Source organism: Gopherus flavomarginatus, chromosome 9, assembly GCF_025201925.1.
Source record: "Gopherus flavomarginatus isolate rGopFla2 chromosome 9, rGopFla2.mat.asm, whole genome shotgun sequence".
NCBI classification, from domain to species: Eukaryota; Metazoa; Chordata; order Testudines; family Testudinidae; genus Gopherus; species Gopherus flavomarginatus.
The window spans coordinates 50,705,129-50,724,118 of record NC_066625.1 but is presented as its reverse complement, the minus strand read 5'-3'; the positions used below and the strand labels follow the sequence as shown (position 1 = coordinate 50,724,118).

The 18,990-nt window shown below is 48.9% G+C and overlaps 1 protein-coding gene across 6 annotated transcripts in view; it reads right to left on the bottom strand.

Annotated features, from left to right (window-relative positions):
- MYO9A (myosin IXA) overlaps window positions 1–18,990 on the bottom strand; it is a 566,016-nt gene that overhangs the window by 9,246 nt on the left and 537,780 nt on the right. For 5 of the 6 annotated variants that reach the window (XM_050968015.1, XM_050968016.1, XM_050968020.1 and 2 more), the window contains 6 exons: window positions 16,938–17,130; window positions 15,343–15,471; window positions 14,051–14,156; window positions 12,816–12,947; window positions 5,018–5,141; window positions 3,597–3,650 (listed from right to left, as the gene is read on the bottom strand). In XM_050968015.1, the coding sequence (XP_050823972.1) occupies window positions 3,597–3,650; window positions 5,018–5,141; window positions 12,816–12,947; window positions 14,051–14,156; window positions 15,343–15,471; window positions 16,938–17,130 (738 nt within the window). The remainder of the gene's footprint in view (window positions 1–3,596; window positions 3,651–5,017; window positions 5,142–12,815; window positions 12,948–14,050; window positions 14,157–15,342; window positions 15,472–16,937; window positions 17,131–18,990) is intronic. The other variant, XM_050968017.1, reaches the window with a different exon arrangement.

Below are 18,990 nucleotides of genomic sequence, written 5' to 3'. Positions count from 1 at the left end.
AGCTCCAGGCACCAGACGAGAAAGCATGTGCCTGGGGCAGCACACTGTAAGGAGCGCCATTCCGGCTAATCTTGGGGCGGGACATTCCGGCCGCCTTGCTGTGGTTTTTTTTTTTTTTTTTGGCAGCCCAGTCTGCAGCTCTGGAGCCCCTAGCCAGCTCCCCATGCTCCGCCAGTCCCAGCCCAGCCCTGCAGGGGCATGGACCCTGGCCGGAGTGGGGCAGGAACCAGTGATCCCCGCCGCTCACCGTGCCGCCGGGCTCCCCAGGATGCGCCACTCCCCGCTGCCTACACCAGCCTCCGCCTCCCGCGCCGCTCTGAGCCCGGCCCAGCCGAGCCACCTTTAAAGGAGTGGCTGAGCCAGCACCTCCTGCAGCCTCTGGGAGAGGCACCCCAAAGCCGGAGGAGGGAGCCCCCCTCGCCCAGCTGCGAGTGGGCTGCAGCGCCTGGCTGCCCACAGGAGGAGGGAGTGGGCAGGTGCCACTGTTCACCCCCCTGTGAGCCGCCTTGACCGCCCTCCACACGCTCCCTGAGGCTGCCGGTTTTTAGCTTTTGCTTCAGCAGTCCGGCCACCCTTTTTTTTTCTTCTTGGTGCTTGGGGCAGCAAAAAAGCTAGAGCCGGCCCTGGCTGCACAGGCTTTGAGTTGCCAAATCTCATTCATGTCAATGCAAATTGTACTGGTAGAACTTCAGATACTGCTTTGTCCCACTTAATGATTCCTGAATCTACAGAATCTGGTGCCCCAATCACAATCCCAGCACCTTTCCCTACACACTGCACTTTCTGCTGCTCATCATGTATTTTGGGGATAGAGTGAGCAGATCCAGATGGGATTTTGCAGACTCTTTATTCTCCCCTTCTCTTTTGAGCTGAATGTCAGATTGGGGCATTTTGTTGTATGTGTCACTTCTAAGACATGGGAAGTGACTATTCCAATCTATTCATCACTGGTGAGTCCTCATCTGAGTATTGTGTCCAGTTCTGGGGACCACACTTTGGAATCTCTCCAGTTTGTCCATAAGTTTCCTAGAGAGCTAGAAAAATGGTAAGAGGTTTAGAAAACATGACCTGTGATGAAAGGTTGGACATGTTTAGTATATAGAAGAGAAGGCTGAGAGGGAAGATAACAGTCTTGGTTGTTATAATGAGATGGTGATCAATTGTTCTCCATGTCAACTGGGGCTTGGACAAGAAGTTATTGGCTTAGGGTATGTCTATACTATCCGCCGCATCGGCGGGTAGTGTTCAATGTATCAGGGATTGATTTATCGCATCTCGTCTGGATGTGATAAATCGATCCACTAATCGATGCCCATACTCCACTTTGGCGGGAGGAGTAAGTGGTGTTGACGGGGGAGCCGTGCCAGTTGACTCGCTGCCATGAGGACGGCCAGGTAAGCCGAACTAAGATACTTTGACTTCAGCTAAGCTATTCGCGTAGCTGAAGTCGCATATCTTAGTTCAAACCCTACCCCCCACCCCCACCCCGGGTAGCGTAGCCCAGGCCTTAGTCAGCAGCAAGGGAGATTGAGGTAAGATATTAGAAAAACTTTCCAACTTTAAGGATGGTTAAGCACTGGCACAGGTTAGCTAGGGAGGTTGTGGAATCCCTGAAATTGGGGGTTCTTAAGAACAGTTTGGACAAACATCGGTCAGGGATGGTTTAGGTTTACTTGGTCCTGCCTCAGTGTGGGGAGATGACCTCTTGAAGTTCCATCTAGCCCTACATTTCCATGGATTCTATGATATTCTCTAGCAGCAGAGCAACCTGCTCTATGGTTGGGGCCAATGCTGTTCCAAGGTTAGCCTCCAGGAGAGGCTCAACTACCACTGGGGCATCATATCACCTCAATTCTGAAGATAAAGCATCACCACCTCTCCCCATTTGCAAAGGTAGCAATAGTCCCAGTAGTCACCCATGACCCATATTCCATCCATGCCATAAGGCTTTTTTTTTTTTTTTTTTTTTTTTAAAAACAGTCAGGGTGATTAACCATTGGAACAAACCAAGGGATGTGGTAAATTCTCCAGCATTTGATGTCTTCAAAACAAGAGTGGGATGCCTTTCTGGAAGAGATGCTCTAGGGTAAAAGTTACTTTACCTTTATCATGTACATTAATGCTACTAAAGGAAAAAGTCAAAAGCTAAAAGCTTTGTAGTCAACGTAAGTGTGCCTTGGCATAATGCCTCTGTTATTCACCTGAATCAATCTAGCACTTTGCTGGACCCATCTGAGAAAGGCAAAGGACACAGCTGCTCTTTAACGTGTGCGTGTTTTAAAGATGCATAGCACAATACGGGCTCCTAAAGACAGACCCTTAATGAGAATGCTGCAGCACAGACACGAACTTGAATGAAGGAATTGCAGAATACGTTGACCAACAAAAGAAATTAAAGGCAGCATAGCTCAGATTCTGATCTTCTAATCAGTCCCCAAATGCTTGGCACTGCTAAGTATGTAAAAGGGCGTGGAGATACTGTGGCTGTGAGTAAACAGGTGTGTCATCTTTCACATTCAAGTACGGTTGCAAAGACTGCTCCCCTCATCGATCACAATGTGACCATCCTGTCAAGCAAGAGGCAGGCAGTACCTGCTTCTGATGGGCTACAGACTGCAGCAGGAGTGAGGAAAAAATAAAAGATCCATCAATTGGATCCATAAATTAAAAGCTGAAGGTTGGAAGTGCCAAGTTCTGCACATCACTGTGCATCTGGTGAAGGGAGGGGCAAGAGGAAAAGTGGCGCCTCTTTTCCTGCTTAGTTCTCCTAGAATGCTCCTAGCGCTGCACTACCCTGATTCAGCCACGCTGCTTTAGCTGGGGCAGGTATCTGGGGGGCATCCATCCACTGTGGTGTGAAATGGTGGCAGAACTGAAGCAGCTGGAACACCTCGGAGGGGTACTGTGTATAAACAGACACACATGAGTAAAGGAAGGTGTGTGAGGGAGGAAAGAAAAGGAAAAAGAAGGGCTTGGATGAAAACAGAAGGGAGGGAAGAAAAGAACAGAACTAGCAGGTAAAGAGAAAATGAATGGAACGAGGAACACAATAGAAGGGCCAACAATGGCAAAGCTGACTGAAGAGGGGTTAATTAGAGACTCAGGAGAGAACTCTGCAGCAAACAGAGGCCTCTGTTGGCTAAGTGATGAGGATTCCCCAGCTATTTTCATTTGTTAGTGCTGACCCTCCAACCTCTCTGAGGTTTGTGTGATTTGCCAGGTCAAATCATCGCTCCAAAGAACAGCATGCGGGAGCAGTGGCATGACTAGGAGAGTGCACACAGACAGAGTACAAGAGCAGCCTTTGGAGAAGCGGACGAGTGGATTGCAGTAACCAACTGCAGTTGCTGAGGGCTATTTCAACCACCATTGGGCATCAGTTCCTACTGCTACTCTAGCGCCTCCTCCAGGAGAGAGGGACCTTAGGGTGCTCCCTACTGAGAGAGAAATGAAAAGTCAGTCACTGGGGTGGGTCCTGCACAGGAATGAATGGGCAGAGTCAAACAAGGGCCTGTGGCATGGTGCTTGAATGAGCGGAGGGTTACACACAATGATGGGATGCAGCTGTCATGGAGTGTGATGCAATTAATACATACCGGGATTGAATTGCGGGTTATGCTCATAAATCTAACTGCAATTAGTACAGGTTTCTGGATTAGAGAGGACATGAAAAGGAAAGCAGAAGGTTAGAGTGCACATGCCATTGCCCCTTAAAAGAACTTCTAGAGTCTTTTAATGTCATGAGTGAGTCAGCTCTCTGCAGCATCAGCACCAATGCACAGCTGAGCCACAAGCTTTGCAAAATAACTGTTGAAGCGCCTGTTTGGAGCAGATTTAGCATTGGCTGCAATTCACAAAGCAGGATTTCTGATAGGACATGCCACAGGAGGATACTTGGTCTTTATAAATGGAAAGCCTTCTCTTCCTTTCAGCAGCACAGACCTGGGTTGACTGTCCTGTGATAAATCAGCCATTCTTTCTCATTCTATGAGCAGAACACAGCAGATGACAGCCTGTTGCTTGTTCGGCTTACAGCAAAGGGGGACACAGGTCGATTCAATTCCCAGACTCTGCCTCTCATTCATCTACCCAGTTGGGTGTGTGAAAGCTAAATGAGTTGATATTCCAAACTCCCAGAAAGGCAGTAGGGGAAAAGAAAGTGACCCTTTATAGGCAGCTCAGTTCAGTCCTCGCTGCTGAAGGCAGTACTAATGAAGCAACTTGCACACAGGGAGTCAAAGCAAGGGCTTAGTTAAGGGCAGCATCACTCCAGATTCCCCCTGACATTATGTGGGAGGGAAACAAGTGAGAGCTTTTAACATAGTGGGCAGTACCAGACAGCAGACCACTGTGGGATTAGGGGACTTGAGTGCAGGAGTGAGAAGGTCATAAACAGAGCTAGCAAAGAGTTGATTAACACAGGATAAATTAGTCCAAATTTGCAAAACATATTCCCAAAATGTACAAATGAGCCTGTGAAATCCAGAGACCACATTTCCGTGGCACTTCCCTTTAGAACTCTTGACAGGCACCATTCCCATCTCCTTTGGGCTTTTCTTTGGTATAAATGTGTGACTCAGGAAATGCAGGGAGCCAAGTGCAAGGCTGAGGTTCAGTCTCTCTGTCGGCCCTGGATATGATGCTTTGGGAGGTGTAAGGGGCTAGGGAGATTGAAATAGGCAGGAGAAGATTAGGGGAGATTAGTCTGAGTGAAAACGAGAGGAAAGAACGGGGCTGGCTTATCAGTACCAAATTATTCTCTGACTTTCAATTTAGTACCATGCACATTCTTCTCAGTTACAACAGACACACTGAATAAACTATACAAATACGCAATAGCTGCATGGACACAAGATTGTCCTTTGAATTTTATGTAAAAAAGGAAGTTATGGTCAATGACATGGCTGGAGAAACCTGTCCTCCTAAAACAAAGGAAAGATCTGCTCCATTTTTTCCTGACACAGGAACAGAACATACTACCAGCTCAACCCCTCCCCACACCCCGCCTGAATCTTACCATTGATCTGCGGATCAAAGACAGCCTGCTTTTTGCTTTGTTCTCAGCAAACTCCAGGCTGTTGATATCCTTGAGACGAGCCCGGTATTTATTCATCTGCTCTATGACAATCAACTCCACACAGCTGCAAAAAGGAAAAAGAAAGTGGTAAAATGGAAGGATAAAACTCGGGCTGTGTTTGAGCTGGCCGTGCCGCCCAAGTACTAGAGCCCTACAATGCCAGAGAGGGGAAGGGACGTGTGCACCAATTCTCCTGCTTTGTGGGCTGGAAACAAACAGTGTGGTTGAAATGCCCCAAAAGGTGGTAGGCAGGGGAGCTAAATTAGAGGAATAAAAAGACGGTTACTCACCTTTGTAACTGTTGTTCTTCGAGATGTGTTGCTCATGTCCATTTCAGTCAGCTGTGCGCGCGCCGCGTGCACGTTCGTCGGAAGACTTTTTATCCTAGCAACACTCGGGTCGGCTGGGCGCCCCCTGGAGAGGCACCGCTATGGCACCGGATATATACCCCAGCCGACCCAGACACCCTTCAGTTCCTTCTTGCCGGCTACTCCGATAGTGGGGAAGAAGGGTGGGTTTGGAATGGATATGAGCAACACATCTCGAAGAACAACAGTTACAAAGGTGAGTAACCATCTTTTCTTCTTCGAGTGATTGCTCATATCCATTCCAGTCAGGTGATTCCCAAGCCTTACCTAGGCGGAGGGGTCGGAGTGAGATGTGGCAGTGTGCAGAACTGCTGAGCCAAAGGCTGCATCATCTCTAGGCTGTTCGACCAGAGCATAGTGCGAAGCAAAGGTGTGGACCGATGACCAGGTCGCTGCGCGACATATCTCCTGGATAGGCACGTGGGCCAGGAAGGCGGCTGATGAAGCCTGAGCTCTGGTAGAATGCGCCGTGAGATGGCCCGAAGGGACATGAGTCAGGTCATAGCACGTGCGTATGCACGCCGTTACCCAAGAGGAGATCCTCTGGGAGGAGATTGGCAGACCTTTCATCCGTTCAGCGACTGCCACGAACAGCTGGGGGGATTTCCAGAAGGGCTTTGTCAGCTTGATATAAAAAACGAGCGCCCTATGGACATCTAAGGAGTGCAACTGCTGCTCCCGTTGAGAAGAGTGAGGCTTCGGAAAGAAGACCGGGAGGAAGATGTCCTGGTTGGTATGGAAAGCCGACACTACCTTAGGGAGGAAAGCCGGATGAGGTCTCAACTGCACCTTGTCCTTGTGGAAGACAGTATACGGTGGGTCCACTGTAAGCGCTCGAAGTTCGGAGACCCTTCTGGCCGATGTAATGGCCACCAGGAAGACTGTCTTCTACGACAGGTACAGGAGTGAGCAAGTCGCCAATGGCTCAAAAGGCGGATGCATAAGTCTGCTTAGGACTAAGTTGAGGTCCCAGGTGGCGGCAGGGTGGCGTACTGGGGGGTAGAGGCGCTCCAGGCCCTTAAGAAATCTAGTAACTAAGTGGTGGGAAAAACACGGAGTGGCCACTTTCTCCGGGATGGAATGTGGAGATAGCCGCCAAGTGCACCCTCAGAGAAGATATCGCCAGGCCCTGTTGTTTAAGAGACCAGAGGTAGTCCAAAACAGCGAGGATCGAGACCTCAGAAGGAGTAACATTCTGCGTTGTACACCAGCAGGAGAAACGTTTCCACTTGGCCAGGTACGTTGACCGAGTGGAAGGCTTTCTGCTACTTAGGAGAACATGCTGTACTGGAGCGGAACAGCGTAACTCCGATCTGTTCAGCCATGCAGGAGCCATGCCGTGAGGTGAACGGCCTGCAGGTCTGGGTGGCGAAGACTGCCGTGGTCCTGCATTATGAGGTCTGGAAGGAGTGGTAGGGTAACTGGGCTGGCCATGGACAGGTTGAGCAGTGTGGTGTACCAGTGCTGTCTGGGCCACGCTGGTGCAATCAGGATTAGATGCGCTCTGTCCCTGCGGAGTTTTATTAGGACCTTGTGAACCAGAGGGAATGGTGGGAAGGCATAGAGCAGATGGTGCCCCCACGACATGAGGAATGCGTCCGTGATCGATCCCGGTGAAAGACCCTGGAAGGAGCAGAACGCTTGGCATTTCCTGTTCGTGCGAGAGGCGAACAGGTCTATGAGGGGAAAACCTCACCTCTGGAAGATGGAATGAATAACGTCTGGTCTTATCGACCATTCGTGACAGAGGAAGGATCTGCTCAGCTGATCCGCCAGAGTGTTCTGAACCCCTGGGAGAAAGGACGCTACCAGGTCTATTGAGTGGGCTATGCAAAAGTCCCAGAGTCAAATGGCCTCTTGACACAAGGGAGAAGAGTGAGTTCCTCCCTGTTTGTTGATATAATACATGGCCGTTGTGTTGTCTGTAAACACTGAGACACAACGGCCGTGAAGATGTTGCTGGAACGCCTGGCATGCAAAGCGGACTGCTCTCAGCTCCCAGACGTTTATGTGGAACGTCAGCTCCTGTGATGCCCAAAGGCCCTGGATACGAAGGTGACCGAGGTGAGCCCCCCAACCGAGAGATGACGCATCTGTCGTTAGGGACAGCGAGGGCTGTGGTGGATGGAATGGTAGCCCTGCACACACCAGGGTGGGAGTCAGCCACTAGTCGAGGGAGCGTAAGGTGCTCGGGGGAACGGTCACTAAAATGTCTATTGGGTCCCTGCCCGGGCGGTAGACCGAGTTGAGCCACGTTTGAAGGGGCTGGAGGCGGAGCCTGGCATATTTGGTCACATAAGTGCAGGCGGCCATGTGGCCTAGTAGGCCGAGACACATGCGAGCCGAGGTGGTCGGGGAATTCTGCAGACCTCGAATGATCGCCGTGATTGTCTGGGAACTTGGCTGAGGTAGGTAGGCCCTGGCTCAAGTGGAGTCCAGCCTTTGTGTGGGAACCAGTGTGGACTTTTCCGCATTGAGGAGCAGCCCCAACCGAGAGAATAGGTCCGTGATTATGTCCACATGCTGTCTGACCTGAGTCTGGGAGGTTCCCTTGATGGGCCATTTGTCCAGATATGGGAATACATGTATCTGCTGCCGGCAGAAGTGGGCGGCGATGACGGCCATACACTTCGTAAACACCCTTGGGGCTGCAGAGAGGCCGAAGGGGAGGACCATGAATTGGAAGTGCCGGTGATTGGCTACAAAGCGAAGATACCTCCTGTGTGGAGGGAAGATGGCGATATGGAAGTACGCGTCCTTCATATCTAGGGCGGCATATGAGTCTCCAGGATCCAAGGACGGGATAATAGTCCCCAGGGAGACCATGCGGAACTTCAACTTGACCATAAACTTGTTGAGGCCTCGCAGGTCTAGGATGGGCCTGAGGCCTCCCTTGGACTTGGGTATCAGAAAGTAGCGGGAGTAAAACCCTTTTCCCTTCTCGTCTGGTGGTACCTCCTCTATTGCTCCTGCAGCGAGGAGAGACTGCACCTCTTGTAAGAGGACTTGCTCGTGAGAGGGGTCCCTGAAGAGGGACTGGGTTGGGGGGTGGGAAAGCGGAGTTGAAACAAATTGGAGGTGGTATCTTTGTTTCACCGTCCATAGGACCCAGATGTCTGAGGTCAATTGGGACCACGACGGGAGGAAGTAGGAGAGGCAGTTGGAGAAGGGAAGAGAAGGATCCTGTCCTGAAACTGGTACGCCGTCCTCGTGCGTACCTTCAAAAGGTAGACTTGGGCCCCGGACGTGCTTTCGGGGGGCCGTGGTTTTGACCCCCTTGGGGTCCGGACTGCAGTCTACGGCTACCCCACCCGCGCCTTCTGTTGAAGTCTTGTCTATGCTGGGGCACAAAGTACGGCCAGTGGGGTTGGGGCCGGAAGGGTCTGCGTTGGGTCACAGGCGTATGCATGCCCAACGAATGCATGATGACCCTGTTGTCCTTTAAACTCTGCAACCTGGGGTCGGTCTTTTCAGAGAACAGACCCTTGCCATCAAAGGGTAAGTCCTGGATGGTGTATTGGAGCTCGAGTGGCAGGTTGGAGACCTGTAGCCATGAGATACGCCTCATGGTGATACCTGAGGCCAGAGTTCTGGCTGCCGAGTCGGCCGCATCGAGAGAAACCTGGAGGGAAGTTCTAGCCACCTTCTTCCCTTCTTCAAGGAATGCGGCAAATTCCTGGCGAGAGTCCGGGAGTAGAAGTTCTGTGAATCTACCCACCTCCACCCAGGTGTTGTAGTTATAACAGCTCAGGAGAGCCTGCTGGTTGGCCACCCGGAGCTAAAGGGCACCCGCCAAATATACCTTGCAGCCCAGTAGGTCCATCCGCCTAGCCTCCTTTGATTTGGGGGCTGGCGCCTGTTGGCAGTGGCGTTCCCTCTCGTTGACCAATTGGACAACTAATGAGGAGGGAGAAGGATGGACATATAGGTATTCGTACCCCCGAGAGGGTACCATGTATTTCCTCTCAACTCCCTTTGCCATGGGGGAATGGAGGCTGGGGACCGCCATAAGGTGTCAGCAGTGGCCTGGATGGTCTTGATGAAAGGCAAAGCCACCCCAGTGGGGGTATCTGCCGACAGGATGCTGACAACTGGGTCCTCGACCTCTGGGACTTTCTCTACGGGAAGACTGATGTTGAGCGCTACCCTCCTAAGGAGGTCCTGATGGGCTCTGAGGTCTATCGGCGGGGGCCCTGATGATGAGGTCCCTGCCACCACCTCGTCTGGGGAGGAAGAGGATGATACACCAGGGATGAGGGGGTCCTGAATGGCCTCTTGCTCATGGGTCGGTTCCTGCTCCAGCGGTACTGGGGAACCTGGTGGATGGGTTATCTGCTCCTCTGTCTCAGCTGGAGGGGGACGGCTAATGGTGGCCTCTGGAGCTCGATGCTCTGAAGAAGCAGAGTGGGTCTGGAGCAATGGAGCACCTTGGGCCTGATGGTATGCCCAGGGTGTCCAAAACGACCACTGGTGAGGTCCTGGGTCCTGAGACCGGACCTCCTGGAAGACCCCGGTAGGCACTTCTGTATCTCGCTCCTGGTTGTAATAACTGTCCGCGTGAGAGGACACCGACGTCTGCCTGGATGGCCATGGAGGAGCAGAGAAACCTTGGGCTGAGGTTCCGACAGACCTCGCTCCCTTCTTTAATGGGGACCGGTGCCGGTATTTGTAGTGGTACTGGGATCGAGATCGGGACCTGCGACCAGACCGGTGCCGGGAGGTCGACCGAGATCTCGAGTCCCTGCAGTGTGAACGGCTCTGAGAGGTACGGTGCCTGGATTGGCGCCAAGAACTGGAGTGGTGCCGCAGATAGTGAGGTGGAGAGCGGGAGTCTGACCGATGCTGCGAGTCTGACCAGTGCTGTGTAGGAGAATGGTGCTGGGACTGCGAATGGCGTCAAGAGTGGGAGCGTCGTCTCGACCTGGTGCGTCTGTGGGACCGCGATCTTGAGGGGTGCCAGTCTGCTGTGCCGACAGACAGTGGTCTAGTCAGGGTCGGCTTGCCCCAAGATTGGATTACCCGCACCGGCGGTGCTGGGGGTAGAGACAGTTCCAAGTCCTTTAAGGCGATTAAGTCTCTCGCCGCCGAAAACGCCTCTGGCGTGGATGGCATGGTGAGCTCTACCGTGGCACGCGCCAGGGAGCTATCAGGTGCCGGACTCGACGGCCCTTGTGGGACCGGAATCAATGGTGCCGATTTAGTCGGTGCCGCGGCGGGTATCGGCGCTGGGTGGTCCGAACTGGGCGCACTCTCTGGCTGCAGCATGGGCGGTGCCAAAGCAGCAGGAGTCTTGGCCTTCTTCGACCTCGGGGAGAGGGAGCAACGTGGAGTCGACTTCGGTGCCAGTGGCGGCCAGTGCCGAGAGTCTTTAGGCGTACCGGTGTGATCCGGTGCTGTAGGGGTGCCTCTGCTCACCGACTGACCGGCACTCGGTGCTGAAGGTGATGGTGTCAAGGCTGCCTCCATGAGGAGCTGTTTCAGTCTGATGTCCCGCTCCTTTTTAGTTTGCGGCTTGAAAGCCTTGCAAATAGGGCACTTAGCTGTTAAGTGCGATTCCCCGAGGCACTTCAAACAGGAGTTGTGTGGGTCTCCTGTTGGCATCGGCCTGTGACAGGCCGAGCATGGTTTGAAACCTGGTGAGCCGGGCATGAGCTCCGGCACCGGGTGTGGGGAAGGGGCTACTCCCCGAACCCCGCTAAGTAGTACTAAACTAACTATACTATTAATGTAAGAACTTACCACTAAATCTATCTATCTATATATCTCTACAAGAATAGTAACTATGTATACGATAACAACGAGAAACTACGAGTAACTAGGGAAGGTGGAGGTCAGCTAAGCCGCACTCCACTGTTCCAACGACCGACACGGGCAGTAAGAAGGAACTGAAGGGTGGCTGGGTCGGCTGGGGTATATATCCGGTGCCATAGCGACGCCATTCCAGGGGGCGCCCAGCCGACCCGCCAAGTGTTGCTAGGGTAAAAAGTCTTCCAACAAACGTGCACGCGGCATGCACACACCTAACTGGAATGGATATGAGCAATCACTCGAAGAAGAAGAGAGGGCTCCCCCAGGGAAACAGGTCCCTCCTCTGGAAAGGAAAATACCCACCAAGGTTAGGAAAGCACAGCATGCTCAAATGAAAGGCTGAAAGAATGGCCATTTCTGATATGCTGCGCTATCTAGCTATATCTATTTGTAGACACACACACTTGTGCTTGTTTGCATCCAAGCTGGACAGGCAGTCGCAGGGCAATGACAGTGATTGTCTGGGGCAGATATTTTGTTTAATACTATCAGTATTGTTTTCTGAAACAAATCCTTTTAGAGCAGTAATGATACAAGGTGGCATACATGAGTCAAGTTACAAAGAGACGACTTCTTACAAGGAACCTTTAGAAGAGTGATTCAAAGTAATTTTCACATCTGTAGGCAGAAGAATTGCTTCTAGGAGAGATTTGAAGGCCAGGAAGGTTCATGTAGTCTGGTCTCCTGCATAGAATTTCATCAAATGATTCCTGGATCCACTATCCATCCTAGGTACTTATCTAACCCCCAGTGCCCCATTATCTGAGCTTCTCACAGTCCAACATGTTTATTCTTAAAACTCCAGTTGAAGTCAAAAACATCCCCGTGGGGCTACATTACAAACCCTTCCCACCCATTGGATGATGATTCCCTATTTACAATTACTTTGGAGATATCAATTAGCCAATTTTCAATCCATTTAATATTTGCTGCACTGAATTTGTATAGTGTTAATTTTTTAATCAGGATGACCCGACTGGAATCTAAGTCTACGATGTCAACGTGGTTACCTCTGCCAACCAAACCTGGCATCCAATCAATTTTGACAAGACCTATTTTCCATAAAAAACTGTGTTGACTGACACTAATTACACTGCCATCCTTCAATTCTTTACTGATTACATTCCACGTCAGCTTTCCCATGATTTTGCCCGGGACTGATATTGAGCTAACTGGCCTATAGTTACCCAGATCATCCTGTTAATCCTTTTTAGATACCTGGCACATTAGCTTTTTGTACAGTCCTCTGGAACTTCCTCATTAATCCAGGATTTGTTAAATATCAGCATCAATGGCTGAGAAAGCTCACTGTCCCGTTCTTTAAAAACTCCTGGGTGCAGGTTATCCAGTCCTGCAGATTTTAAAAGGTCTAACTTTAGCAGCTGCTAGTTACTGATGGAATAGACAGTATTTCATTAAGGCAATTCATTTGCAAACCAGTGATGTGTTTGTAGCTGTTCTTCTAGAGCACATTAAAGTGCATTACTCAAGAGATCATTTGACTGTCCTGACATGACCTCATTACAGGATTTACTCTAGAAGTTGTAATGCTATATTCTTACGTGGTTGTTTTACTGATGTCCTGAACGCTCTGCAGTGGGTCAGTTGTGTCAGGACAGCGGAGAATACAGGGAGCAAACACAATGGCCAGGGCATTAGCTGACATTCGATTGGTCTCTTCCTGCAGGGCAATCCTAAACAATAAACAACAAAGCAGCAAGGGTTAAAGGTAGCTCCAATTCACCTACCACTGGCAGGAAATACCCCTGTAGAGAAACAGAAAGAGGATGAAATACAAATTCAGAGCAGGGCAGGGAGAAGAGAGCTGTATATGCACATGAGATCTGGAGGTCATTGTCAGGGGAAGATTTTCCACAATATTATATAGCTTTGAAGTGAAGAGCTTCAATTTGTTGTATCTGGTAAGGAACTAGACCAACAGGTAACTCTACAAGGATGTAAATGTTATACCAGACAAGGGCAAAAAGTTAAGACAACGGATACTGAGTGAACCATGCAACATGCCACGATGCTCTTTAGGAAATCTTTTGTTTAGACCTACTTAACCTATTTTCCAAAAAGGAATAGATACAGTGCATGTTTATTACAGTAGCAAGCAACTCACTTAGCCATCATTAAGCTATGCCTTAGAAACAGAGCACAGATGTGTCGAAATGCATGTAGATGGCAGGAAACTTCGCAGATTGTAACACAGTGACTATAGCCTGAACTAGATATTGTCTAAGCTCATGCAAAAGCATCACACATGATCCTTAGACCCTCAATGTTCAAACTAAAGGGTGCATCATGTGGCAGCACTGTGATCCACTGCAATCTTACTGCATCCCTCAGTGGGTTAGGTCTATGGCATGGAACCATGTGTTTGTAACCAGCTGAGACCTAAAGTGGTTGTCTTCTCAGCAAGTCTGAAACATTTGTTGCTATTACAAAAGGGAACTTATATATAAAAAGAAGAACAATATTGGCATTAGCTGTCAATGAAAGCATTGTCTGGAAAAGAGCCCTTGGGTCCAGAGCGTTAAAGCCATTTCAGAATTTAAAGCACTCCCTTGTGAAGTTTCATTCCCCTTTTTCCCCGACAAAAGTACTTGGATCACATAGGCCCATGTTCAGGTACTTTTACTCACGGAGAACAGTACCTTGTTCCAGTGGAACTACTCATGGAGTATGGTGGTACTCATGGGGAGTAAGTGTATCAGAATCAGGCCCCTAGTGAGGAAGGAGAAGAGAAAGAGTGGCTGCAGTATGATGATCCCATGCTGCGGTCTGCCATTACCTCACAAGGTGAAAGATGAGGCGTTCCAGGGTATTGAGGTGGGTGCGAGAGAGCTGATCAATGACAGAGTACACACCTCGGATGGTCTCCTTCCTCTCCTGCAGGCCTGGAGAGAGCACACACAGTTACACATATTACAGGCAACCTCCCCATGGTGTCTTCTGCCATCTTTACTTGTGAAGGTAGAGTGAATGGCCCAGTACAGGGGAGCTGGGCAGGAGGCCAGTGCACAGACACAGGGATGACAACTCCCTCCTCTCCCTGCCTATACAAGCAAGCCCCCTTTGCAGGTTCCTCGGGTAGCAGTATCCTATGCAAAAAACATGAGCATAAGACACTGATTTCTTTTAAACAGATTCCAAAAGAGTTGGGAGCTGAATAACAACGTCTCCTGGGGCACGTCTATGCTGCACACTCTGCTCTGCTCACCATCAAAATCATATGCTACGTACCACCCTAGCACGGGCAGAAACAGCACTGTAGATGGCGAGGCACTGCTTAGGTGAGTAAAGACATGCATGAAGGCTGTAGGGATATACCCTACACACACTGCTTAATTTGTAACGAAAGAGGTGCCAGGGCTCAAGCATTTTTTTTTTTTTTAACTTTCACACGGCAAGCCCAATGGTACCAGGGCTATGAACGGCAAAGGCTTTGACTATTGTAACAGTGTAAGGGATTAGTTTGTGCCACAGTGCTGTCCGTGGCTACATGGCACAGGGAAAAGCAGGCTGTGCCCACACTGCAGTGCATGCCTACACGTCAGAGAAAGGTTCTGGCAAGGGGAGGCTGCAAGGAAAGGCTTCAACAGCAGAAAGCTGCTGGAGCAGATGTGCCAGAGCTCAGCCCTGGCAAGCCTTGGCACAAATTAAGCAACACCTACACGGCTCTCTAAATGCCAAAGTCATTCCTCCCACCTACACTGCTATTTTTAGCAGTGTCGTCACCTCCGATGGAGTCTTTCCCTGCTGCAGTGGAAGACCTCGGCAGTGGGAAAAGGCTCTAAGAGGGAGGCAGGTGGGAGAGGCTCCAGCACTGTCTTTCCAGTTACATCATAGAATATGACAGATCACCAAAATGACTTTTTGGACTCAAACACTCCGTACAATTGTACAAGCACACAATCTACTTGCTTGCTGCTTGTCATGGCAATGGTGATGATAAAACTAAAGTAAAAAAAGACTGCTTGTTCTGGGCAAGCAGAAACTGGGTTTGGTACCTGCAGCTAACTGTACCTTCCCCGTCTTGGGTTTTGTGTGTGATTGTATAGGATTTGTATGGACCTTCCTTACCCATAGCTCGCAGAAATTCCTCGTAGAGTTCGAAGGTCATGAGAGGATTGGGCAAATCTCTCAGCCACTGTTTGAAAACACTGGCAATGACATGAATATTGTAGTCATCTAGATTTACGTTGTCAATATCTGTTCACCGAGTGGAGGGAGCAGAAAAGAAACCAAAGAAAAAGCAAATGATCAGTTTTGATCCAGTAAACAAGCCAGTGTTTTCATGTCAGTACTAGCACTGGCTATTACCTAACCACTGCTGTTGGACCAACTTCTGTGGGTGAGAGAGGTCCTGAGGAAGAACTCTGTGTAGCTCGAAAGCTTGTCTCTTGCCAGCAGAAGTCAGTCCAATAGAAGCTATTACCTCACTCATTGTCTTTCTACTATCATGGGTGTGGTCAGATGTTCGGCTGCCTGTGTGTGTTCCCTCTGTGTGCCACCCCAGCCTGGCACAGACAACTGGCATGGCAGACCTCGAGCGAACTGCCCAATGACCACAAGATCCATTAAGGTATGAAGGAACCCAGCCAGGTTTATTGTCGATGAAGCACAGTACTAGTATCCCGCACTAATACATGTATATCCATAACAATGGACCAGCTCAGCAAATGGCGGGACTTTCCGTTCCTCCCTAGGCTAGATAAAGACACTGCCCCTGAGATACATTTTTATACACAGATACAAACAAGTTACGTATTACTCCTCTGATAGTTGACATCCTCTGATGTCACAACCCACCACCTTGTACATTTCTATCCATCACACTGTCATCCTGACCATATCTTTAGGCGGGGTCAGTATGTTCCTGTTATCTTTGGGGAATGTGTTTGTACCATTCTTGGTATGGGGTGTTCTGGTACCACCCTTCTGGAACGTGTTTGTGTGTGTGTTTTGTGCTTAGCACTCAGCAATGCGTGTTTCTGCAATATCAGCCCTGTTCTTGCCAGATTCTGTGAGCAGGGCCTGCCTCAAGCTCACAGCCTGATTTTGTTTTATATCAGCAAAGTTTTGACCGCTACTTTAGCCCAGCCCTCTGATACAAGGGCTTATGTCTCAGGCTCTTCTACAGTGGGCAGAGCTACAACAACACTGCATAGAAAAACAGGTATCAATACTGTAGCAACCTCATATCACACAGTGCACAACAGCACAACCTTGGCACCTGCTTTTTTAATATGACCATGTTAAAACTCTTGTAGTGAAAGGAGCCAGTTTTCCGGGGTGAAAGTCTTTAGAGAGCGTTTGTAAAGCACTTTGGAAGTCTAGGTGATGTTGATACATATGAAGCCTGGCTAATGTAGCTTTTTCTCCCAACTTTTTATGATTTTTTTTGCACACTTGTGCACAAGAGGAGGAATAAAACAATAAAGAATTAAACAGTTCCACAAGATGGGAGGGCTCTAACACAGTGCAGACTTTTGGTGAAGGCTGGTATTAGAGAAATGTCTGTAGTTTCATGGTACCAAAAGCCAGAATCTATGGTGGGAGAAGGGAAAAGGGTTCCTTTGCTTTGGCCCCATTTAGATGACATGAATTCCCTGTTCATAGAGGTTCTCGGCTGTCCCTTTTGTTCCCCCTCTGAGACTCTCTCTTTTTCATCTTACCTGTGTCAAGACCCTGTCGGAGCTCCTTTATCTTATTGGTTGAGCCTGACTTCCTGTAAATGCCCTCAGTGTACAATCCATGCATTTCAATGTAGTTTATGAGCTTCTCCACCACCAGTGGCACCGCTCGCTCCTCATTGGTCAGTCGGGAGAGCTCAACCCCAAACTGCCGTGATGAAAGCTCAGGATCATACTGATATGGAGAAAGAGATTGATTTCTTAATTCCTTTTCAAAGGTCTCAATGCAATGCTGCTCACAGCACAGTAAACCTAGGGATGTCTTGGGACTGAACCTTTCAATGCATGCAATGCAATATGACTGTCGTTCAAGATGCAGTTCACATTTTTAAACAAAGTTAACTGGATTATTTGCAAATTAATCTAGTAAATCTAACTGAGCACAAGGGAAGAGAGGAAAGGCCTGTACACTGCCCTGCAAATCCAATCTTTCCTATAGGCTTTCTCGGTCATTGTAGCTATCCCTGTATTCACTCTGCTATGTCTGCAGCACTGCACATTGCCACAAAGACCAACAAATGTTCATAGTTAAGGCTTGCAACAGGGCTGTGCTCAGAAAAATGGCTCTGTAAAATGGCCCACTGGTACTCTGCTTGGGTCTTCAGAGTCATTATTTGCTTCATGTACTGACATTTTTACTGTAGAACCAACACAGCTGTGCAACAGTGAGCTATATTCTAGTCTGCTTCATGCCTCACTGACAAAATTGCCTGGTGATGATACATCAAGGAGAACACACTTGGGCTTGATTCTGAGATCCCTAGATGAACTTACAGTGCTGACAGCTAAAAAAATGGTTTTGAGCAAGTGTGACACAGAAGCCATTGAAAGAGAAAGAGAATCAGTAAAAGACGCTGACATTCTCTATTTTTACAGAGTCACTTTCCTGACTGGAACTGCATTTTAGAGACTCAACGTTCAGCAAACAATTAGATCACATTCGAGCTGAATGAGAGATTCTGGTTGGAGAAAGTCAAAAGACTGAGAATAACTTTTCACACAATAATGCACAGATCCACTTAGGAGGCTTTGAACATATGGACTGTATGTTCAAACCCAGCATGGGTAGTGATCCAACCAGAACAATGAATGAGAAAGTAGGAGTGCGGCTTGGTTAGACCTCTGACCAGTGCCATTCTTCCACGTCTGCTTCTTCTCATTCACTGTTACCAAGGCACAAATGAAAACACCACGAGGGAACATCCAGGGGAGGTTTCCACACTGGATAGACCTCCATGCAAGAACACACCAGGAAGAAATGGTGACAGTAACTGGTTTTGATCTCGTGTAAAATTCACAAGCTATTGTACTATCATCTCTTAATCTTTTAGTGCCAGGATTGGGCTGTTCCTATAGCTATAATCAAGTGCTATAACAAAAACTCTAACTTTTGCTGTCACTGTGTTCAACTGCCAACACTGGCATAAAATGCATTAGTGCAAACTACAAGGCCCATCAAAGCAAATACACAGCTAAGATAAGCTTGATGCTCTATTAGTTCCATCATAAGCCTAAATGAAAAGCCACCAGGTTCTGCATAAAGTTAAAAAACAACTAGGAAATCTGCTGTTACCTTTTGGATAAAGGGCACCTTCTCAAAATATACCAAATGGCACCAACCCTCTCAGCTCATGCACTGTGAAAATGTAATCCTTAACAGCCTGAATCCATCCAGCATCAACAAATTAACAAATGCAAATGATCTAACCATTTCTGATCAGTACCTTGGACTGGTATTTATTTTTCAGACTCCAAATTTTCCTGGGCATTAGCAAGCCAGATTTTTAAAGATGAACTTGGAGAATACATTAATGTCACTTCACTAGAGCTCAGGAAATGAATTCACACCAAGCAGTTATTTTATTTTAGCAGAGTTTTCTTGGACTGAATTCTTTCATTTCCCGTTTGCTACATTTCTGGCTGTGTGCCACTGAATTGTGGCCAAAGCAGTAGGCCTGTTTGGTGAGCCAACTGCATTAGGATAACCTTTTGGTTTTCCTGAGCAGAAGGGGAGGGAGGTGGCATGTAGCAAAGA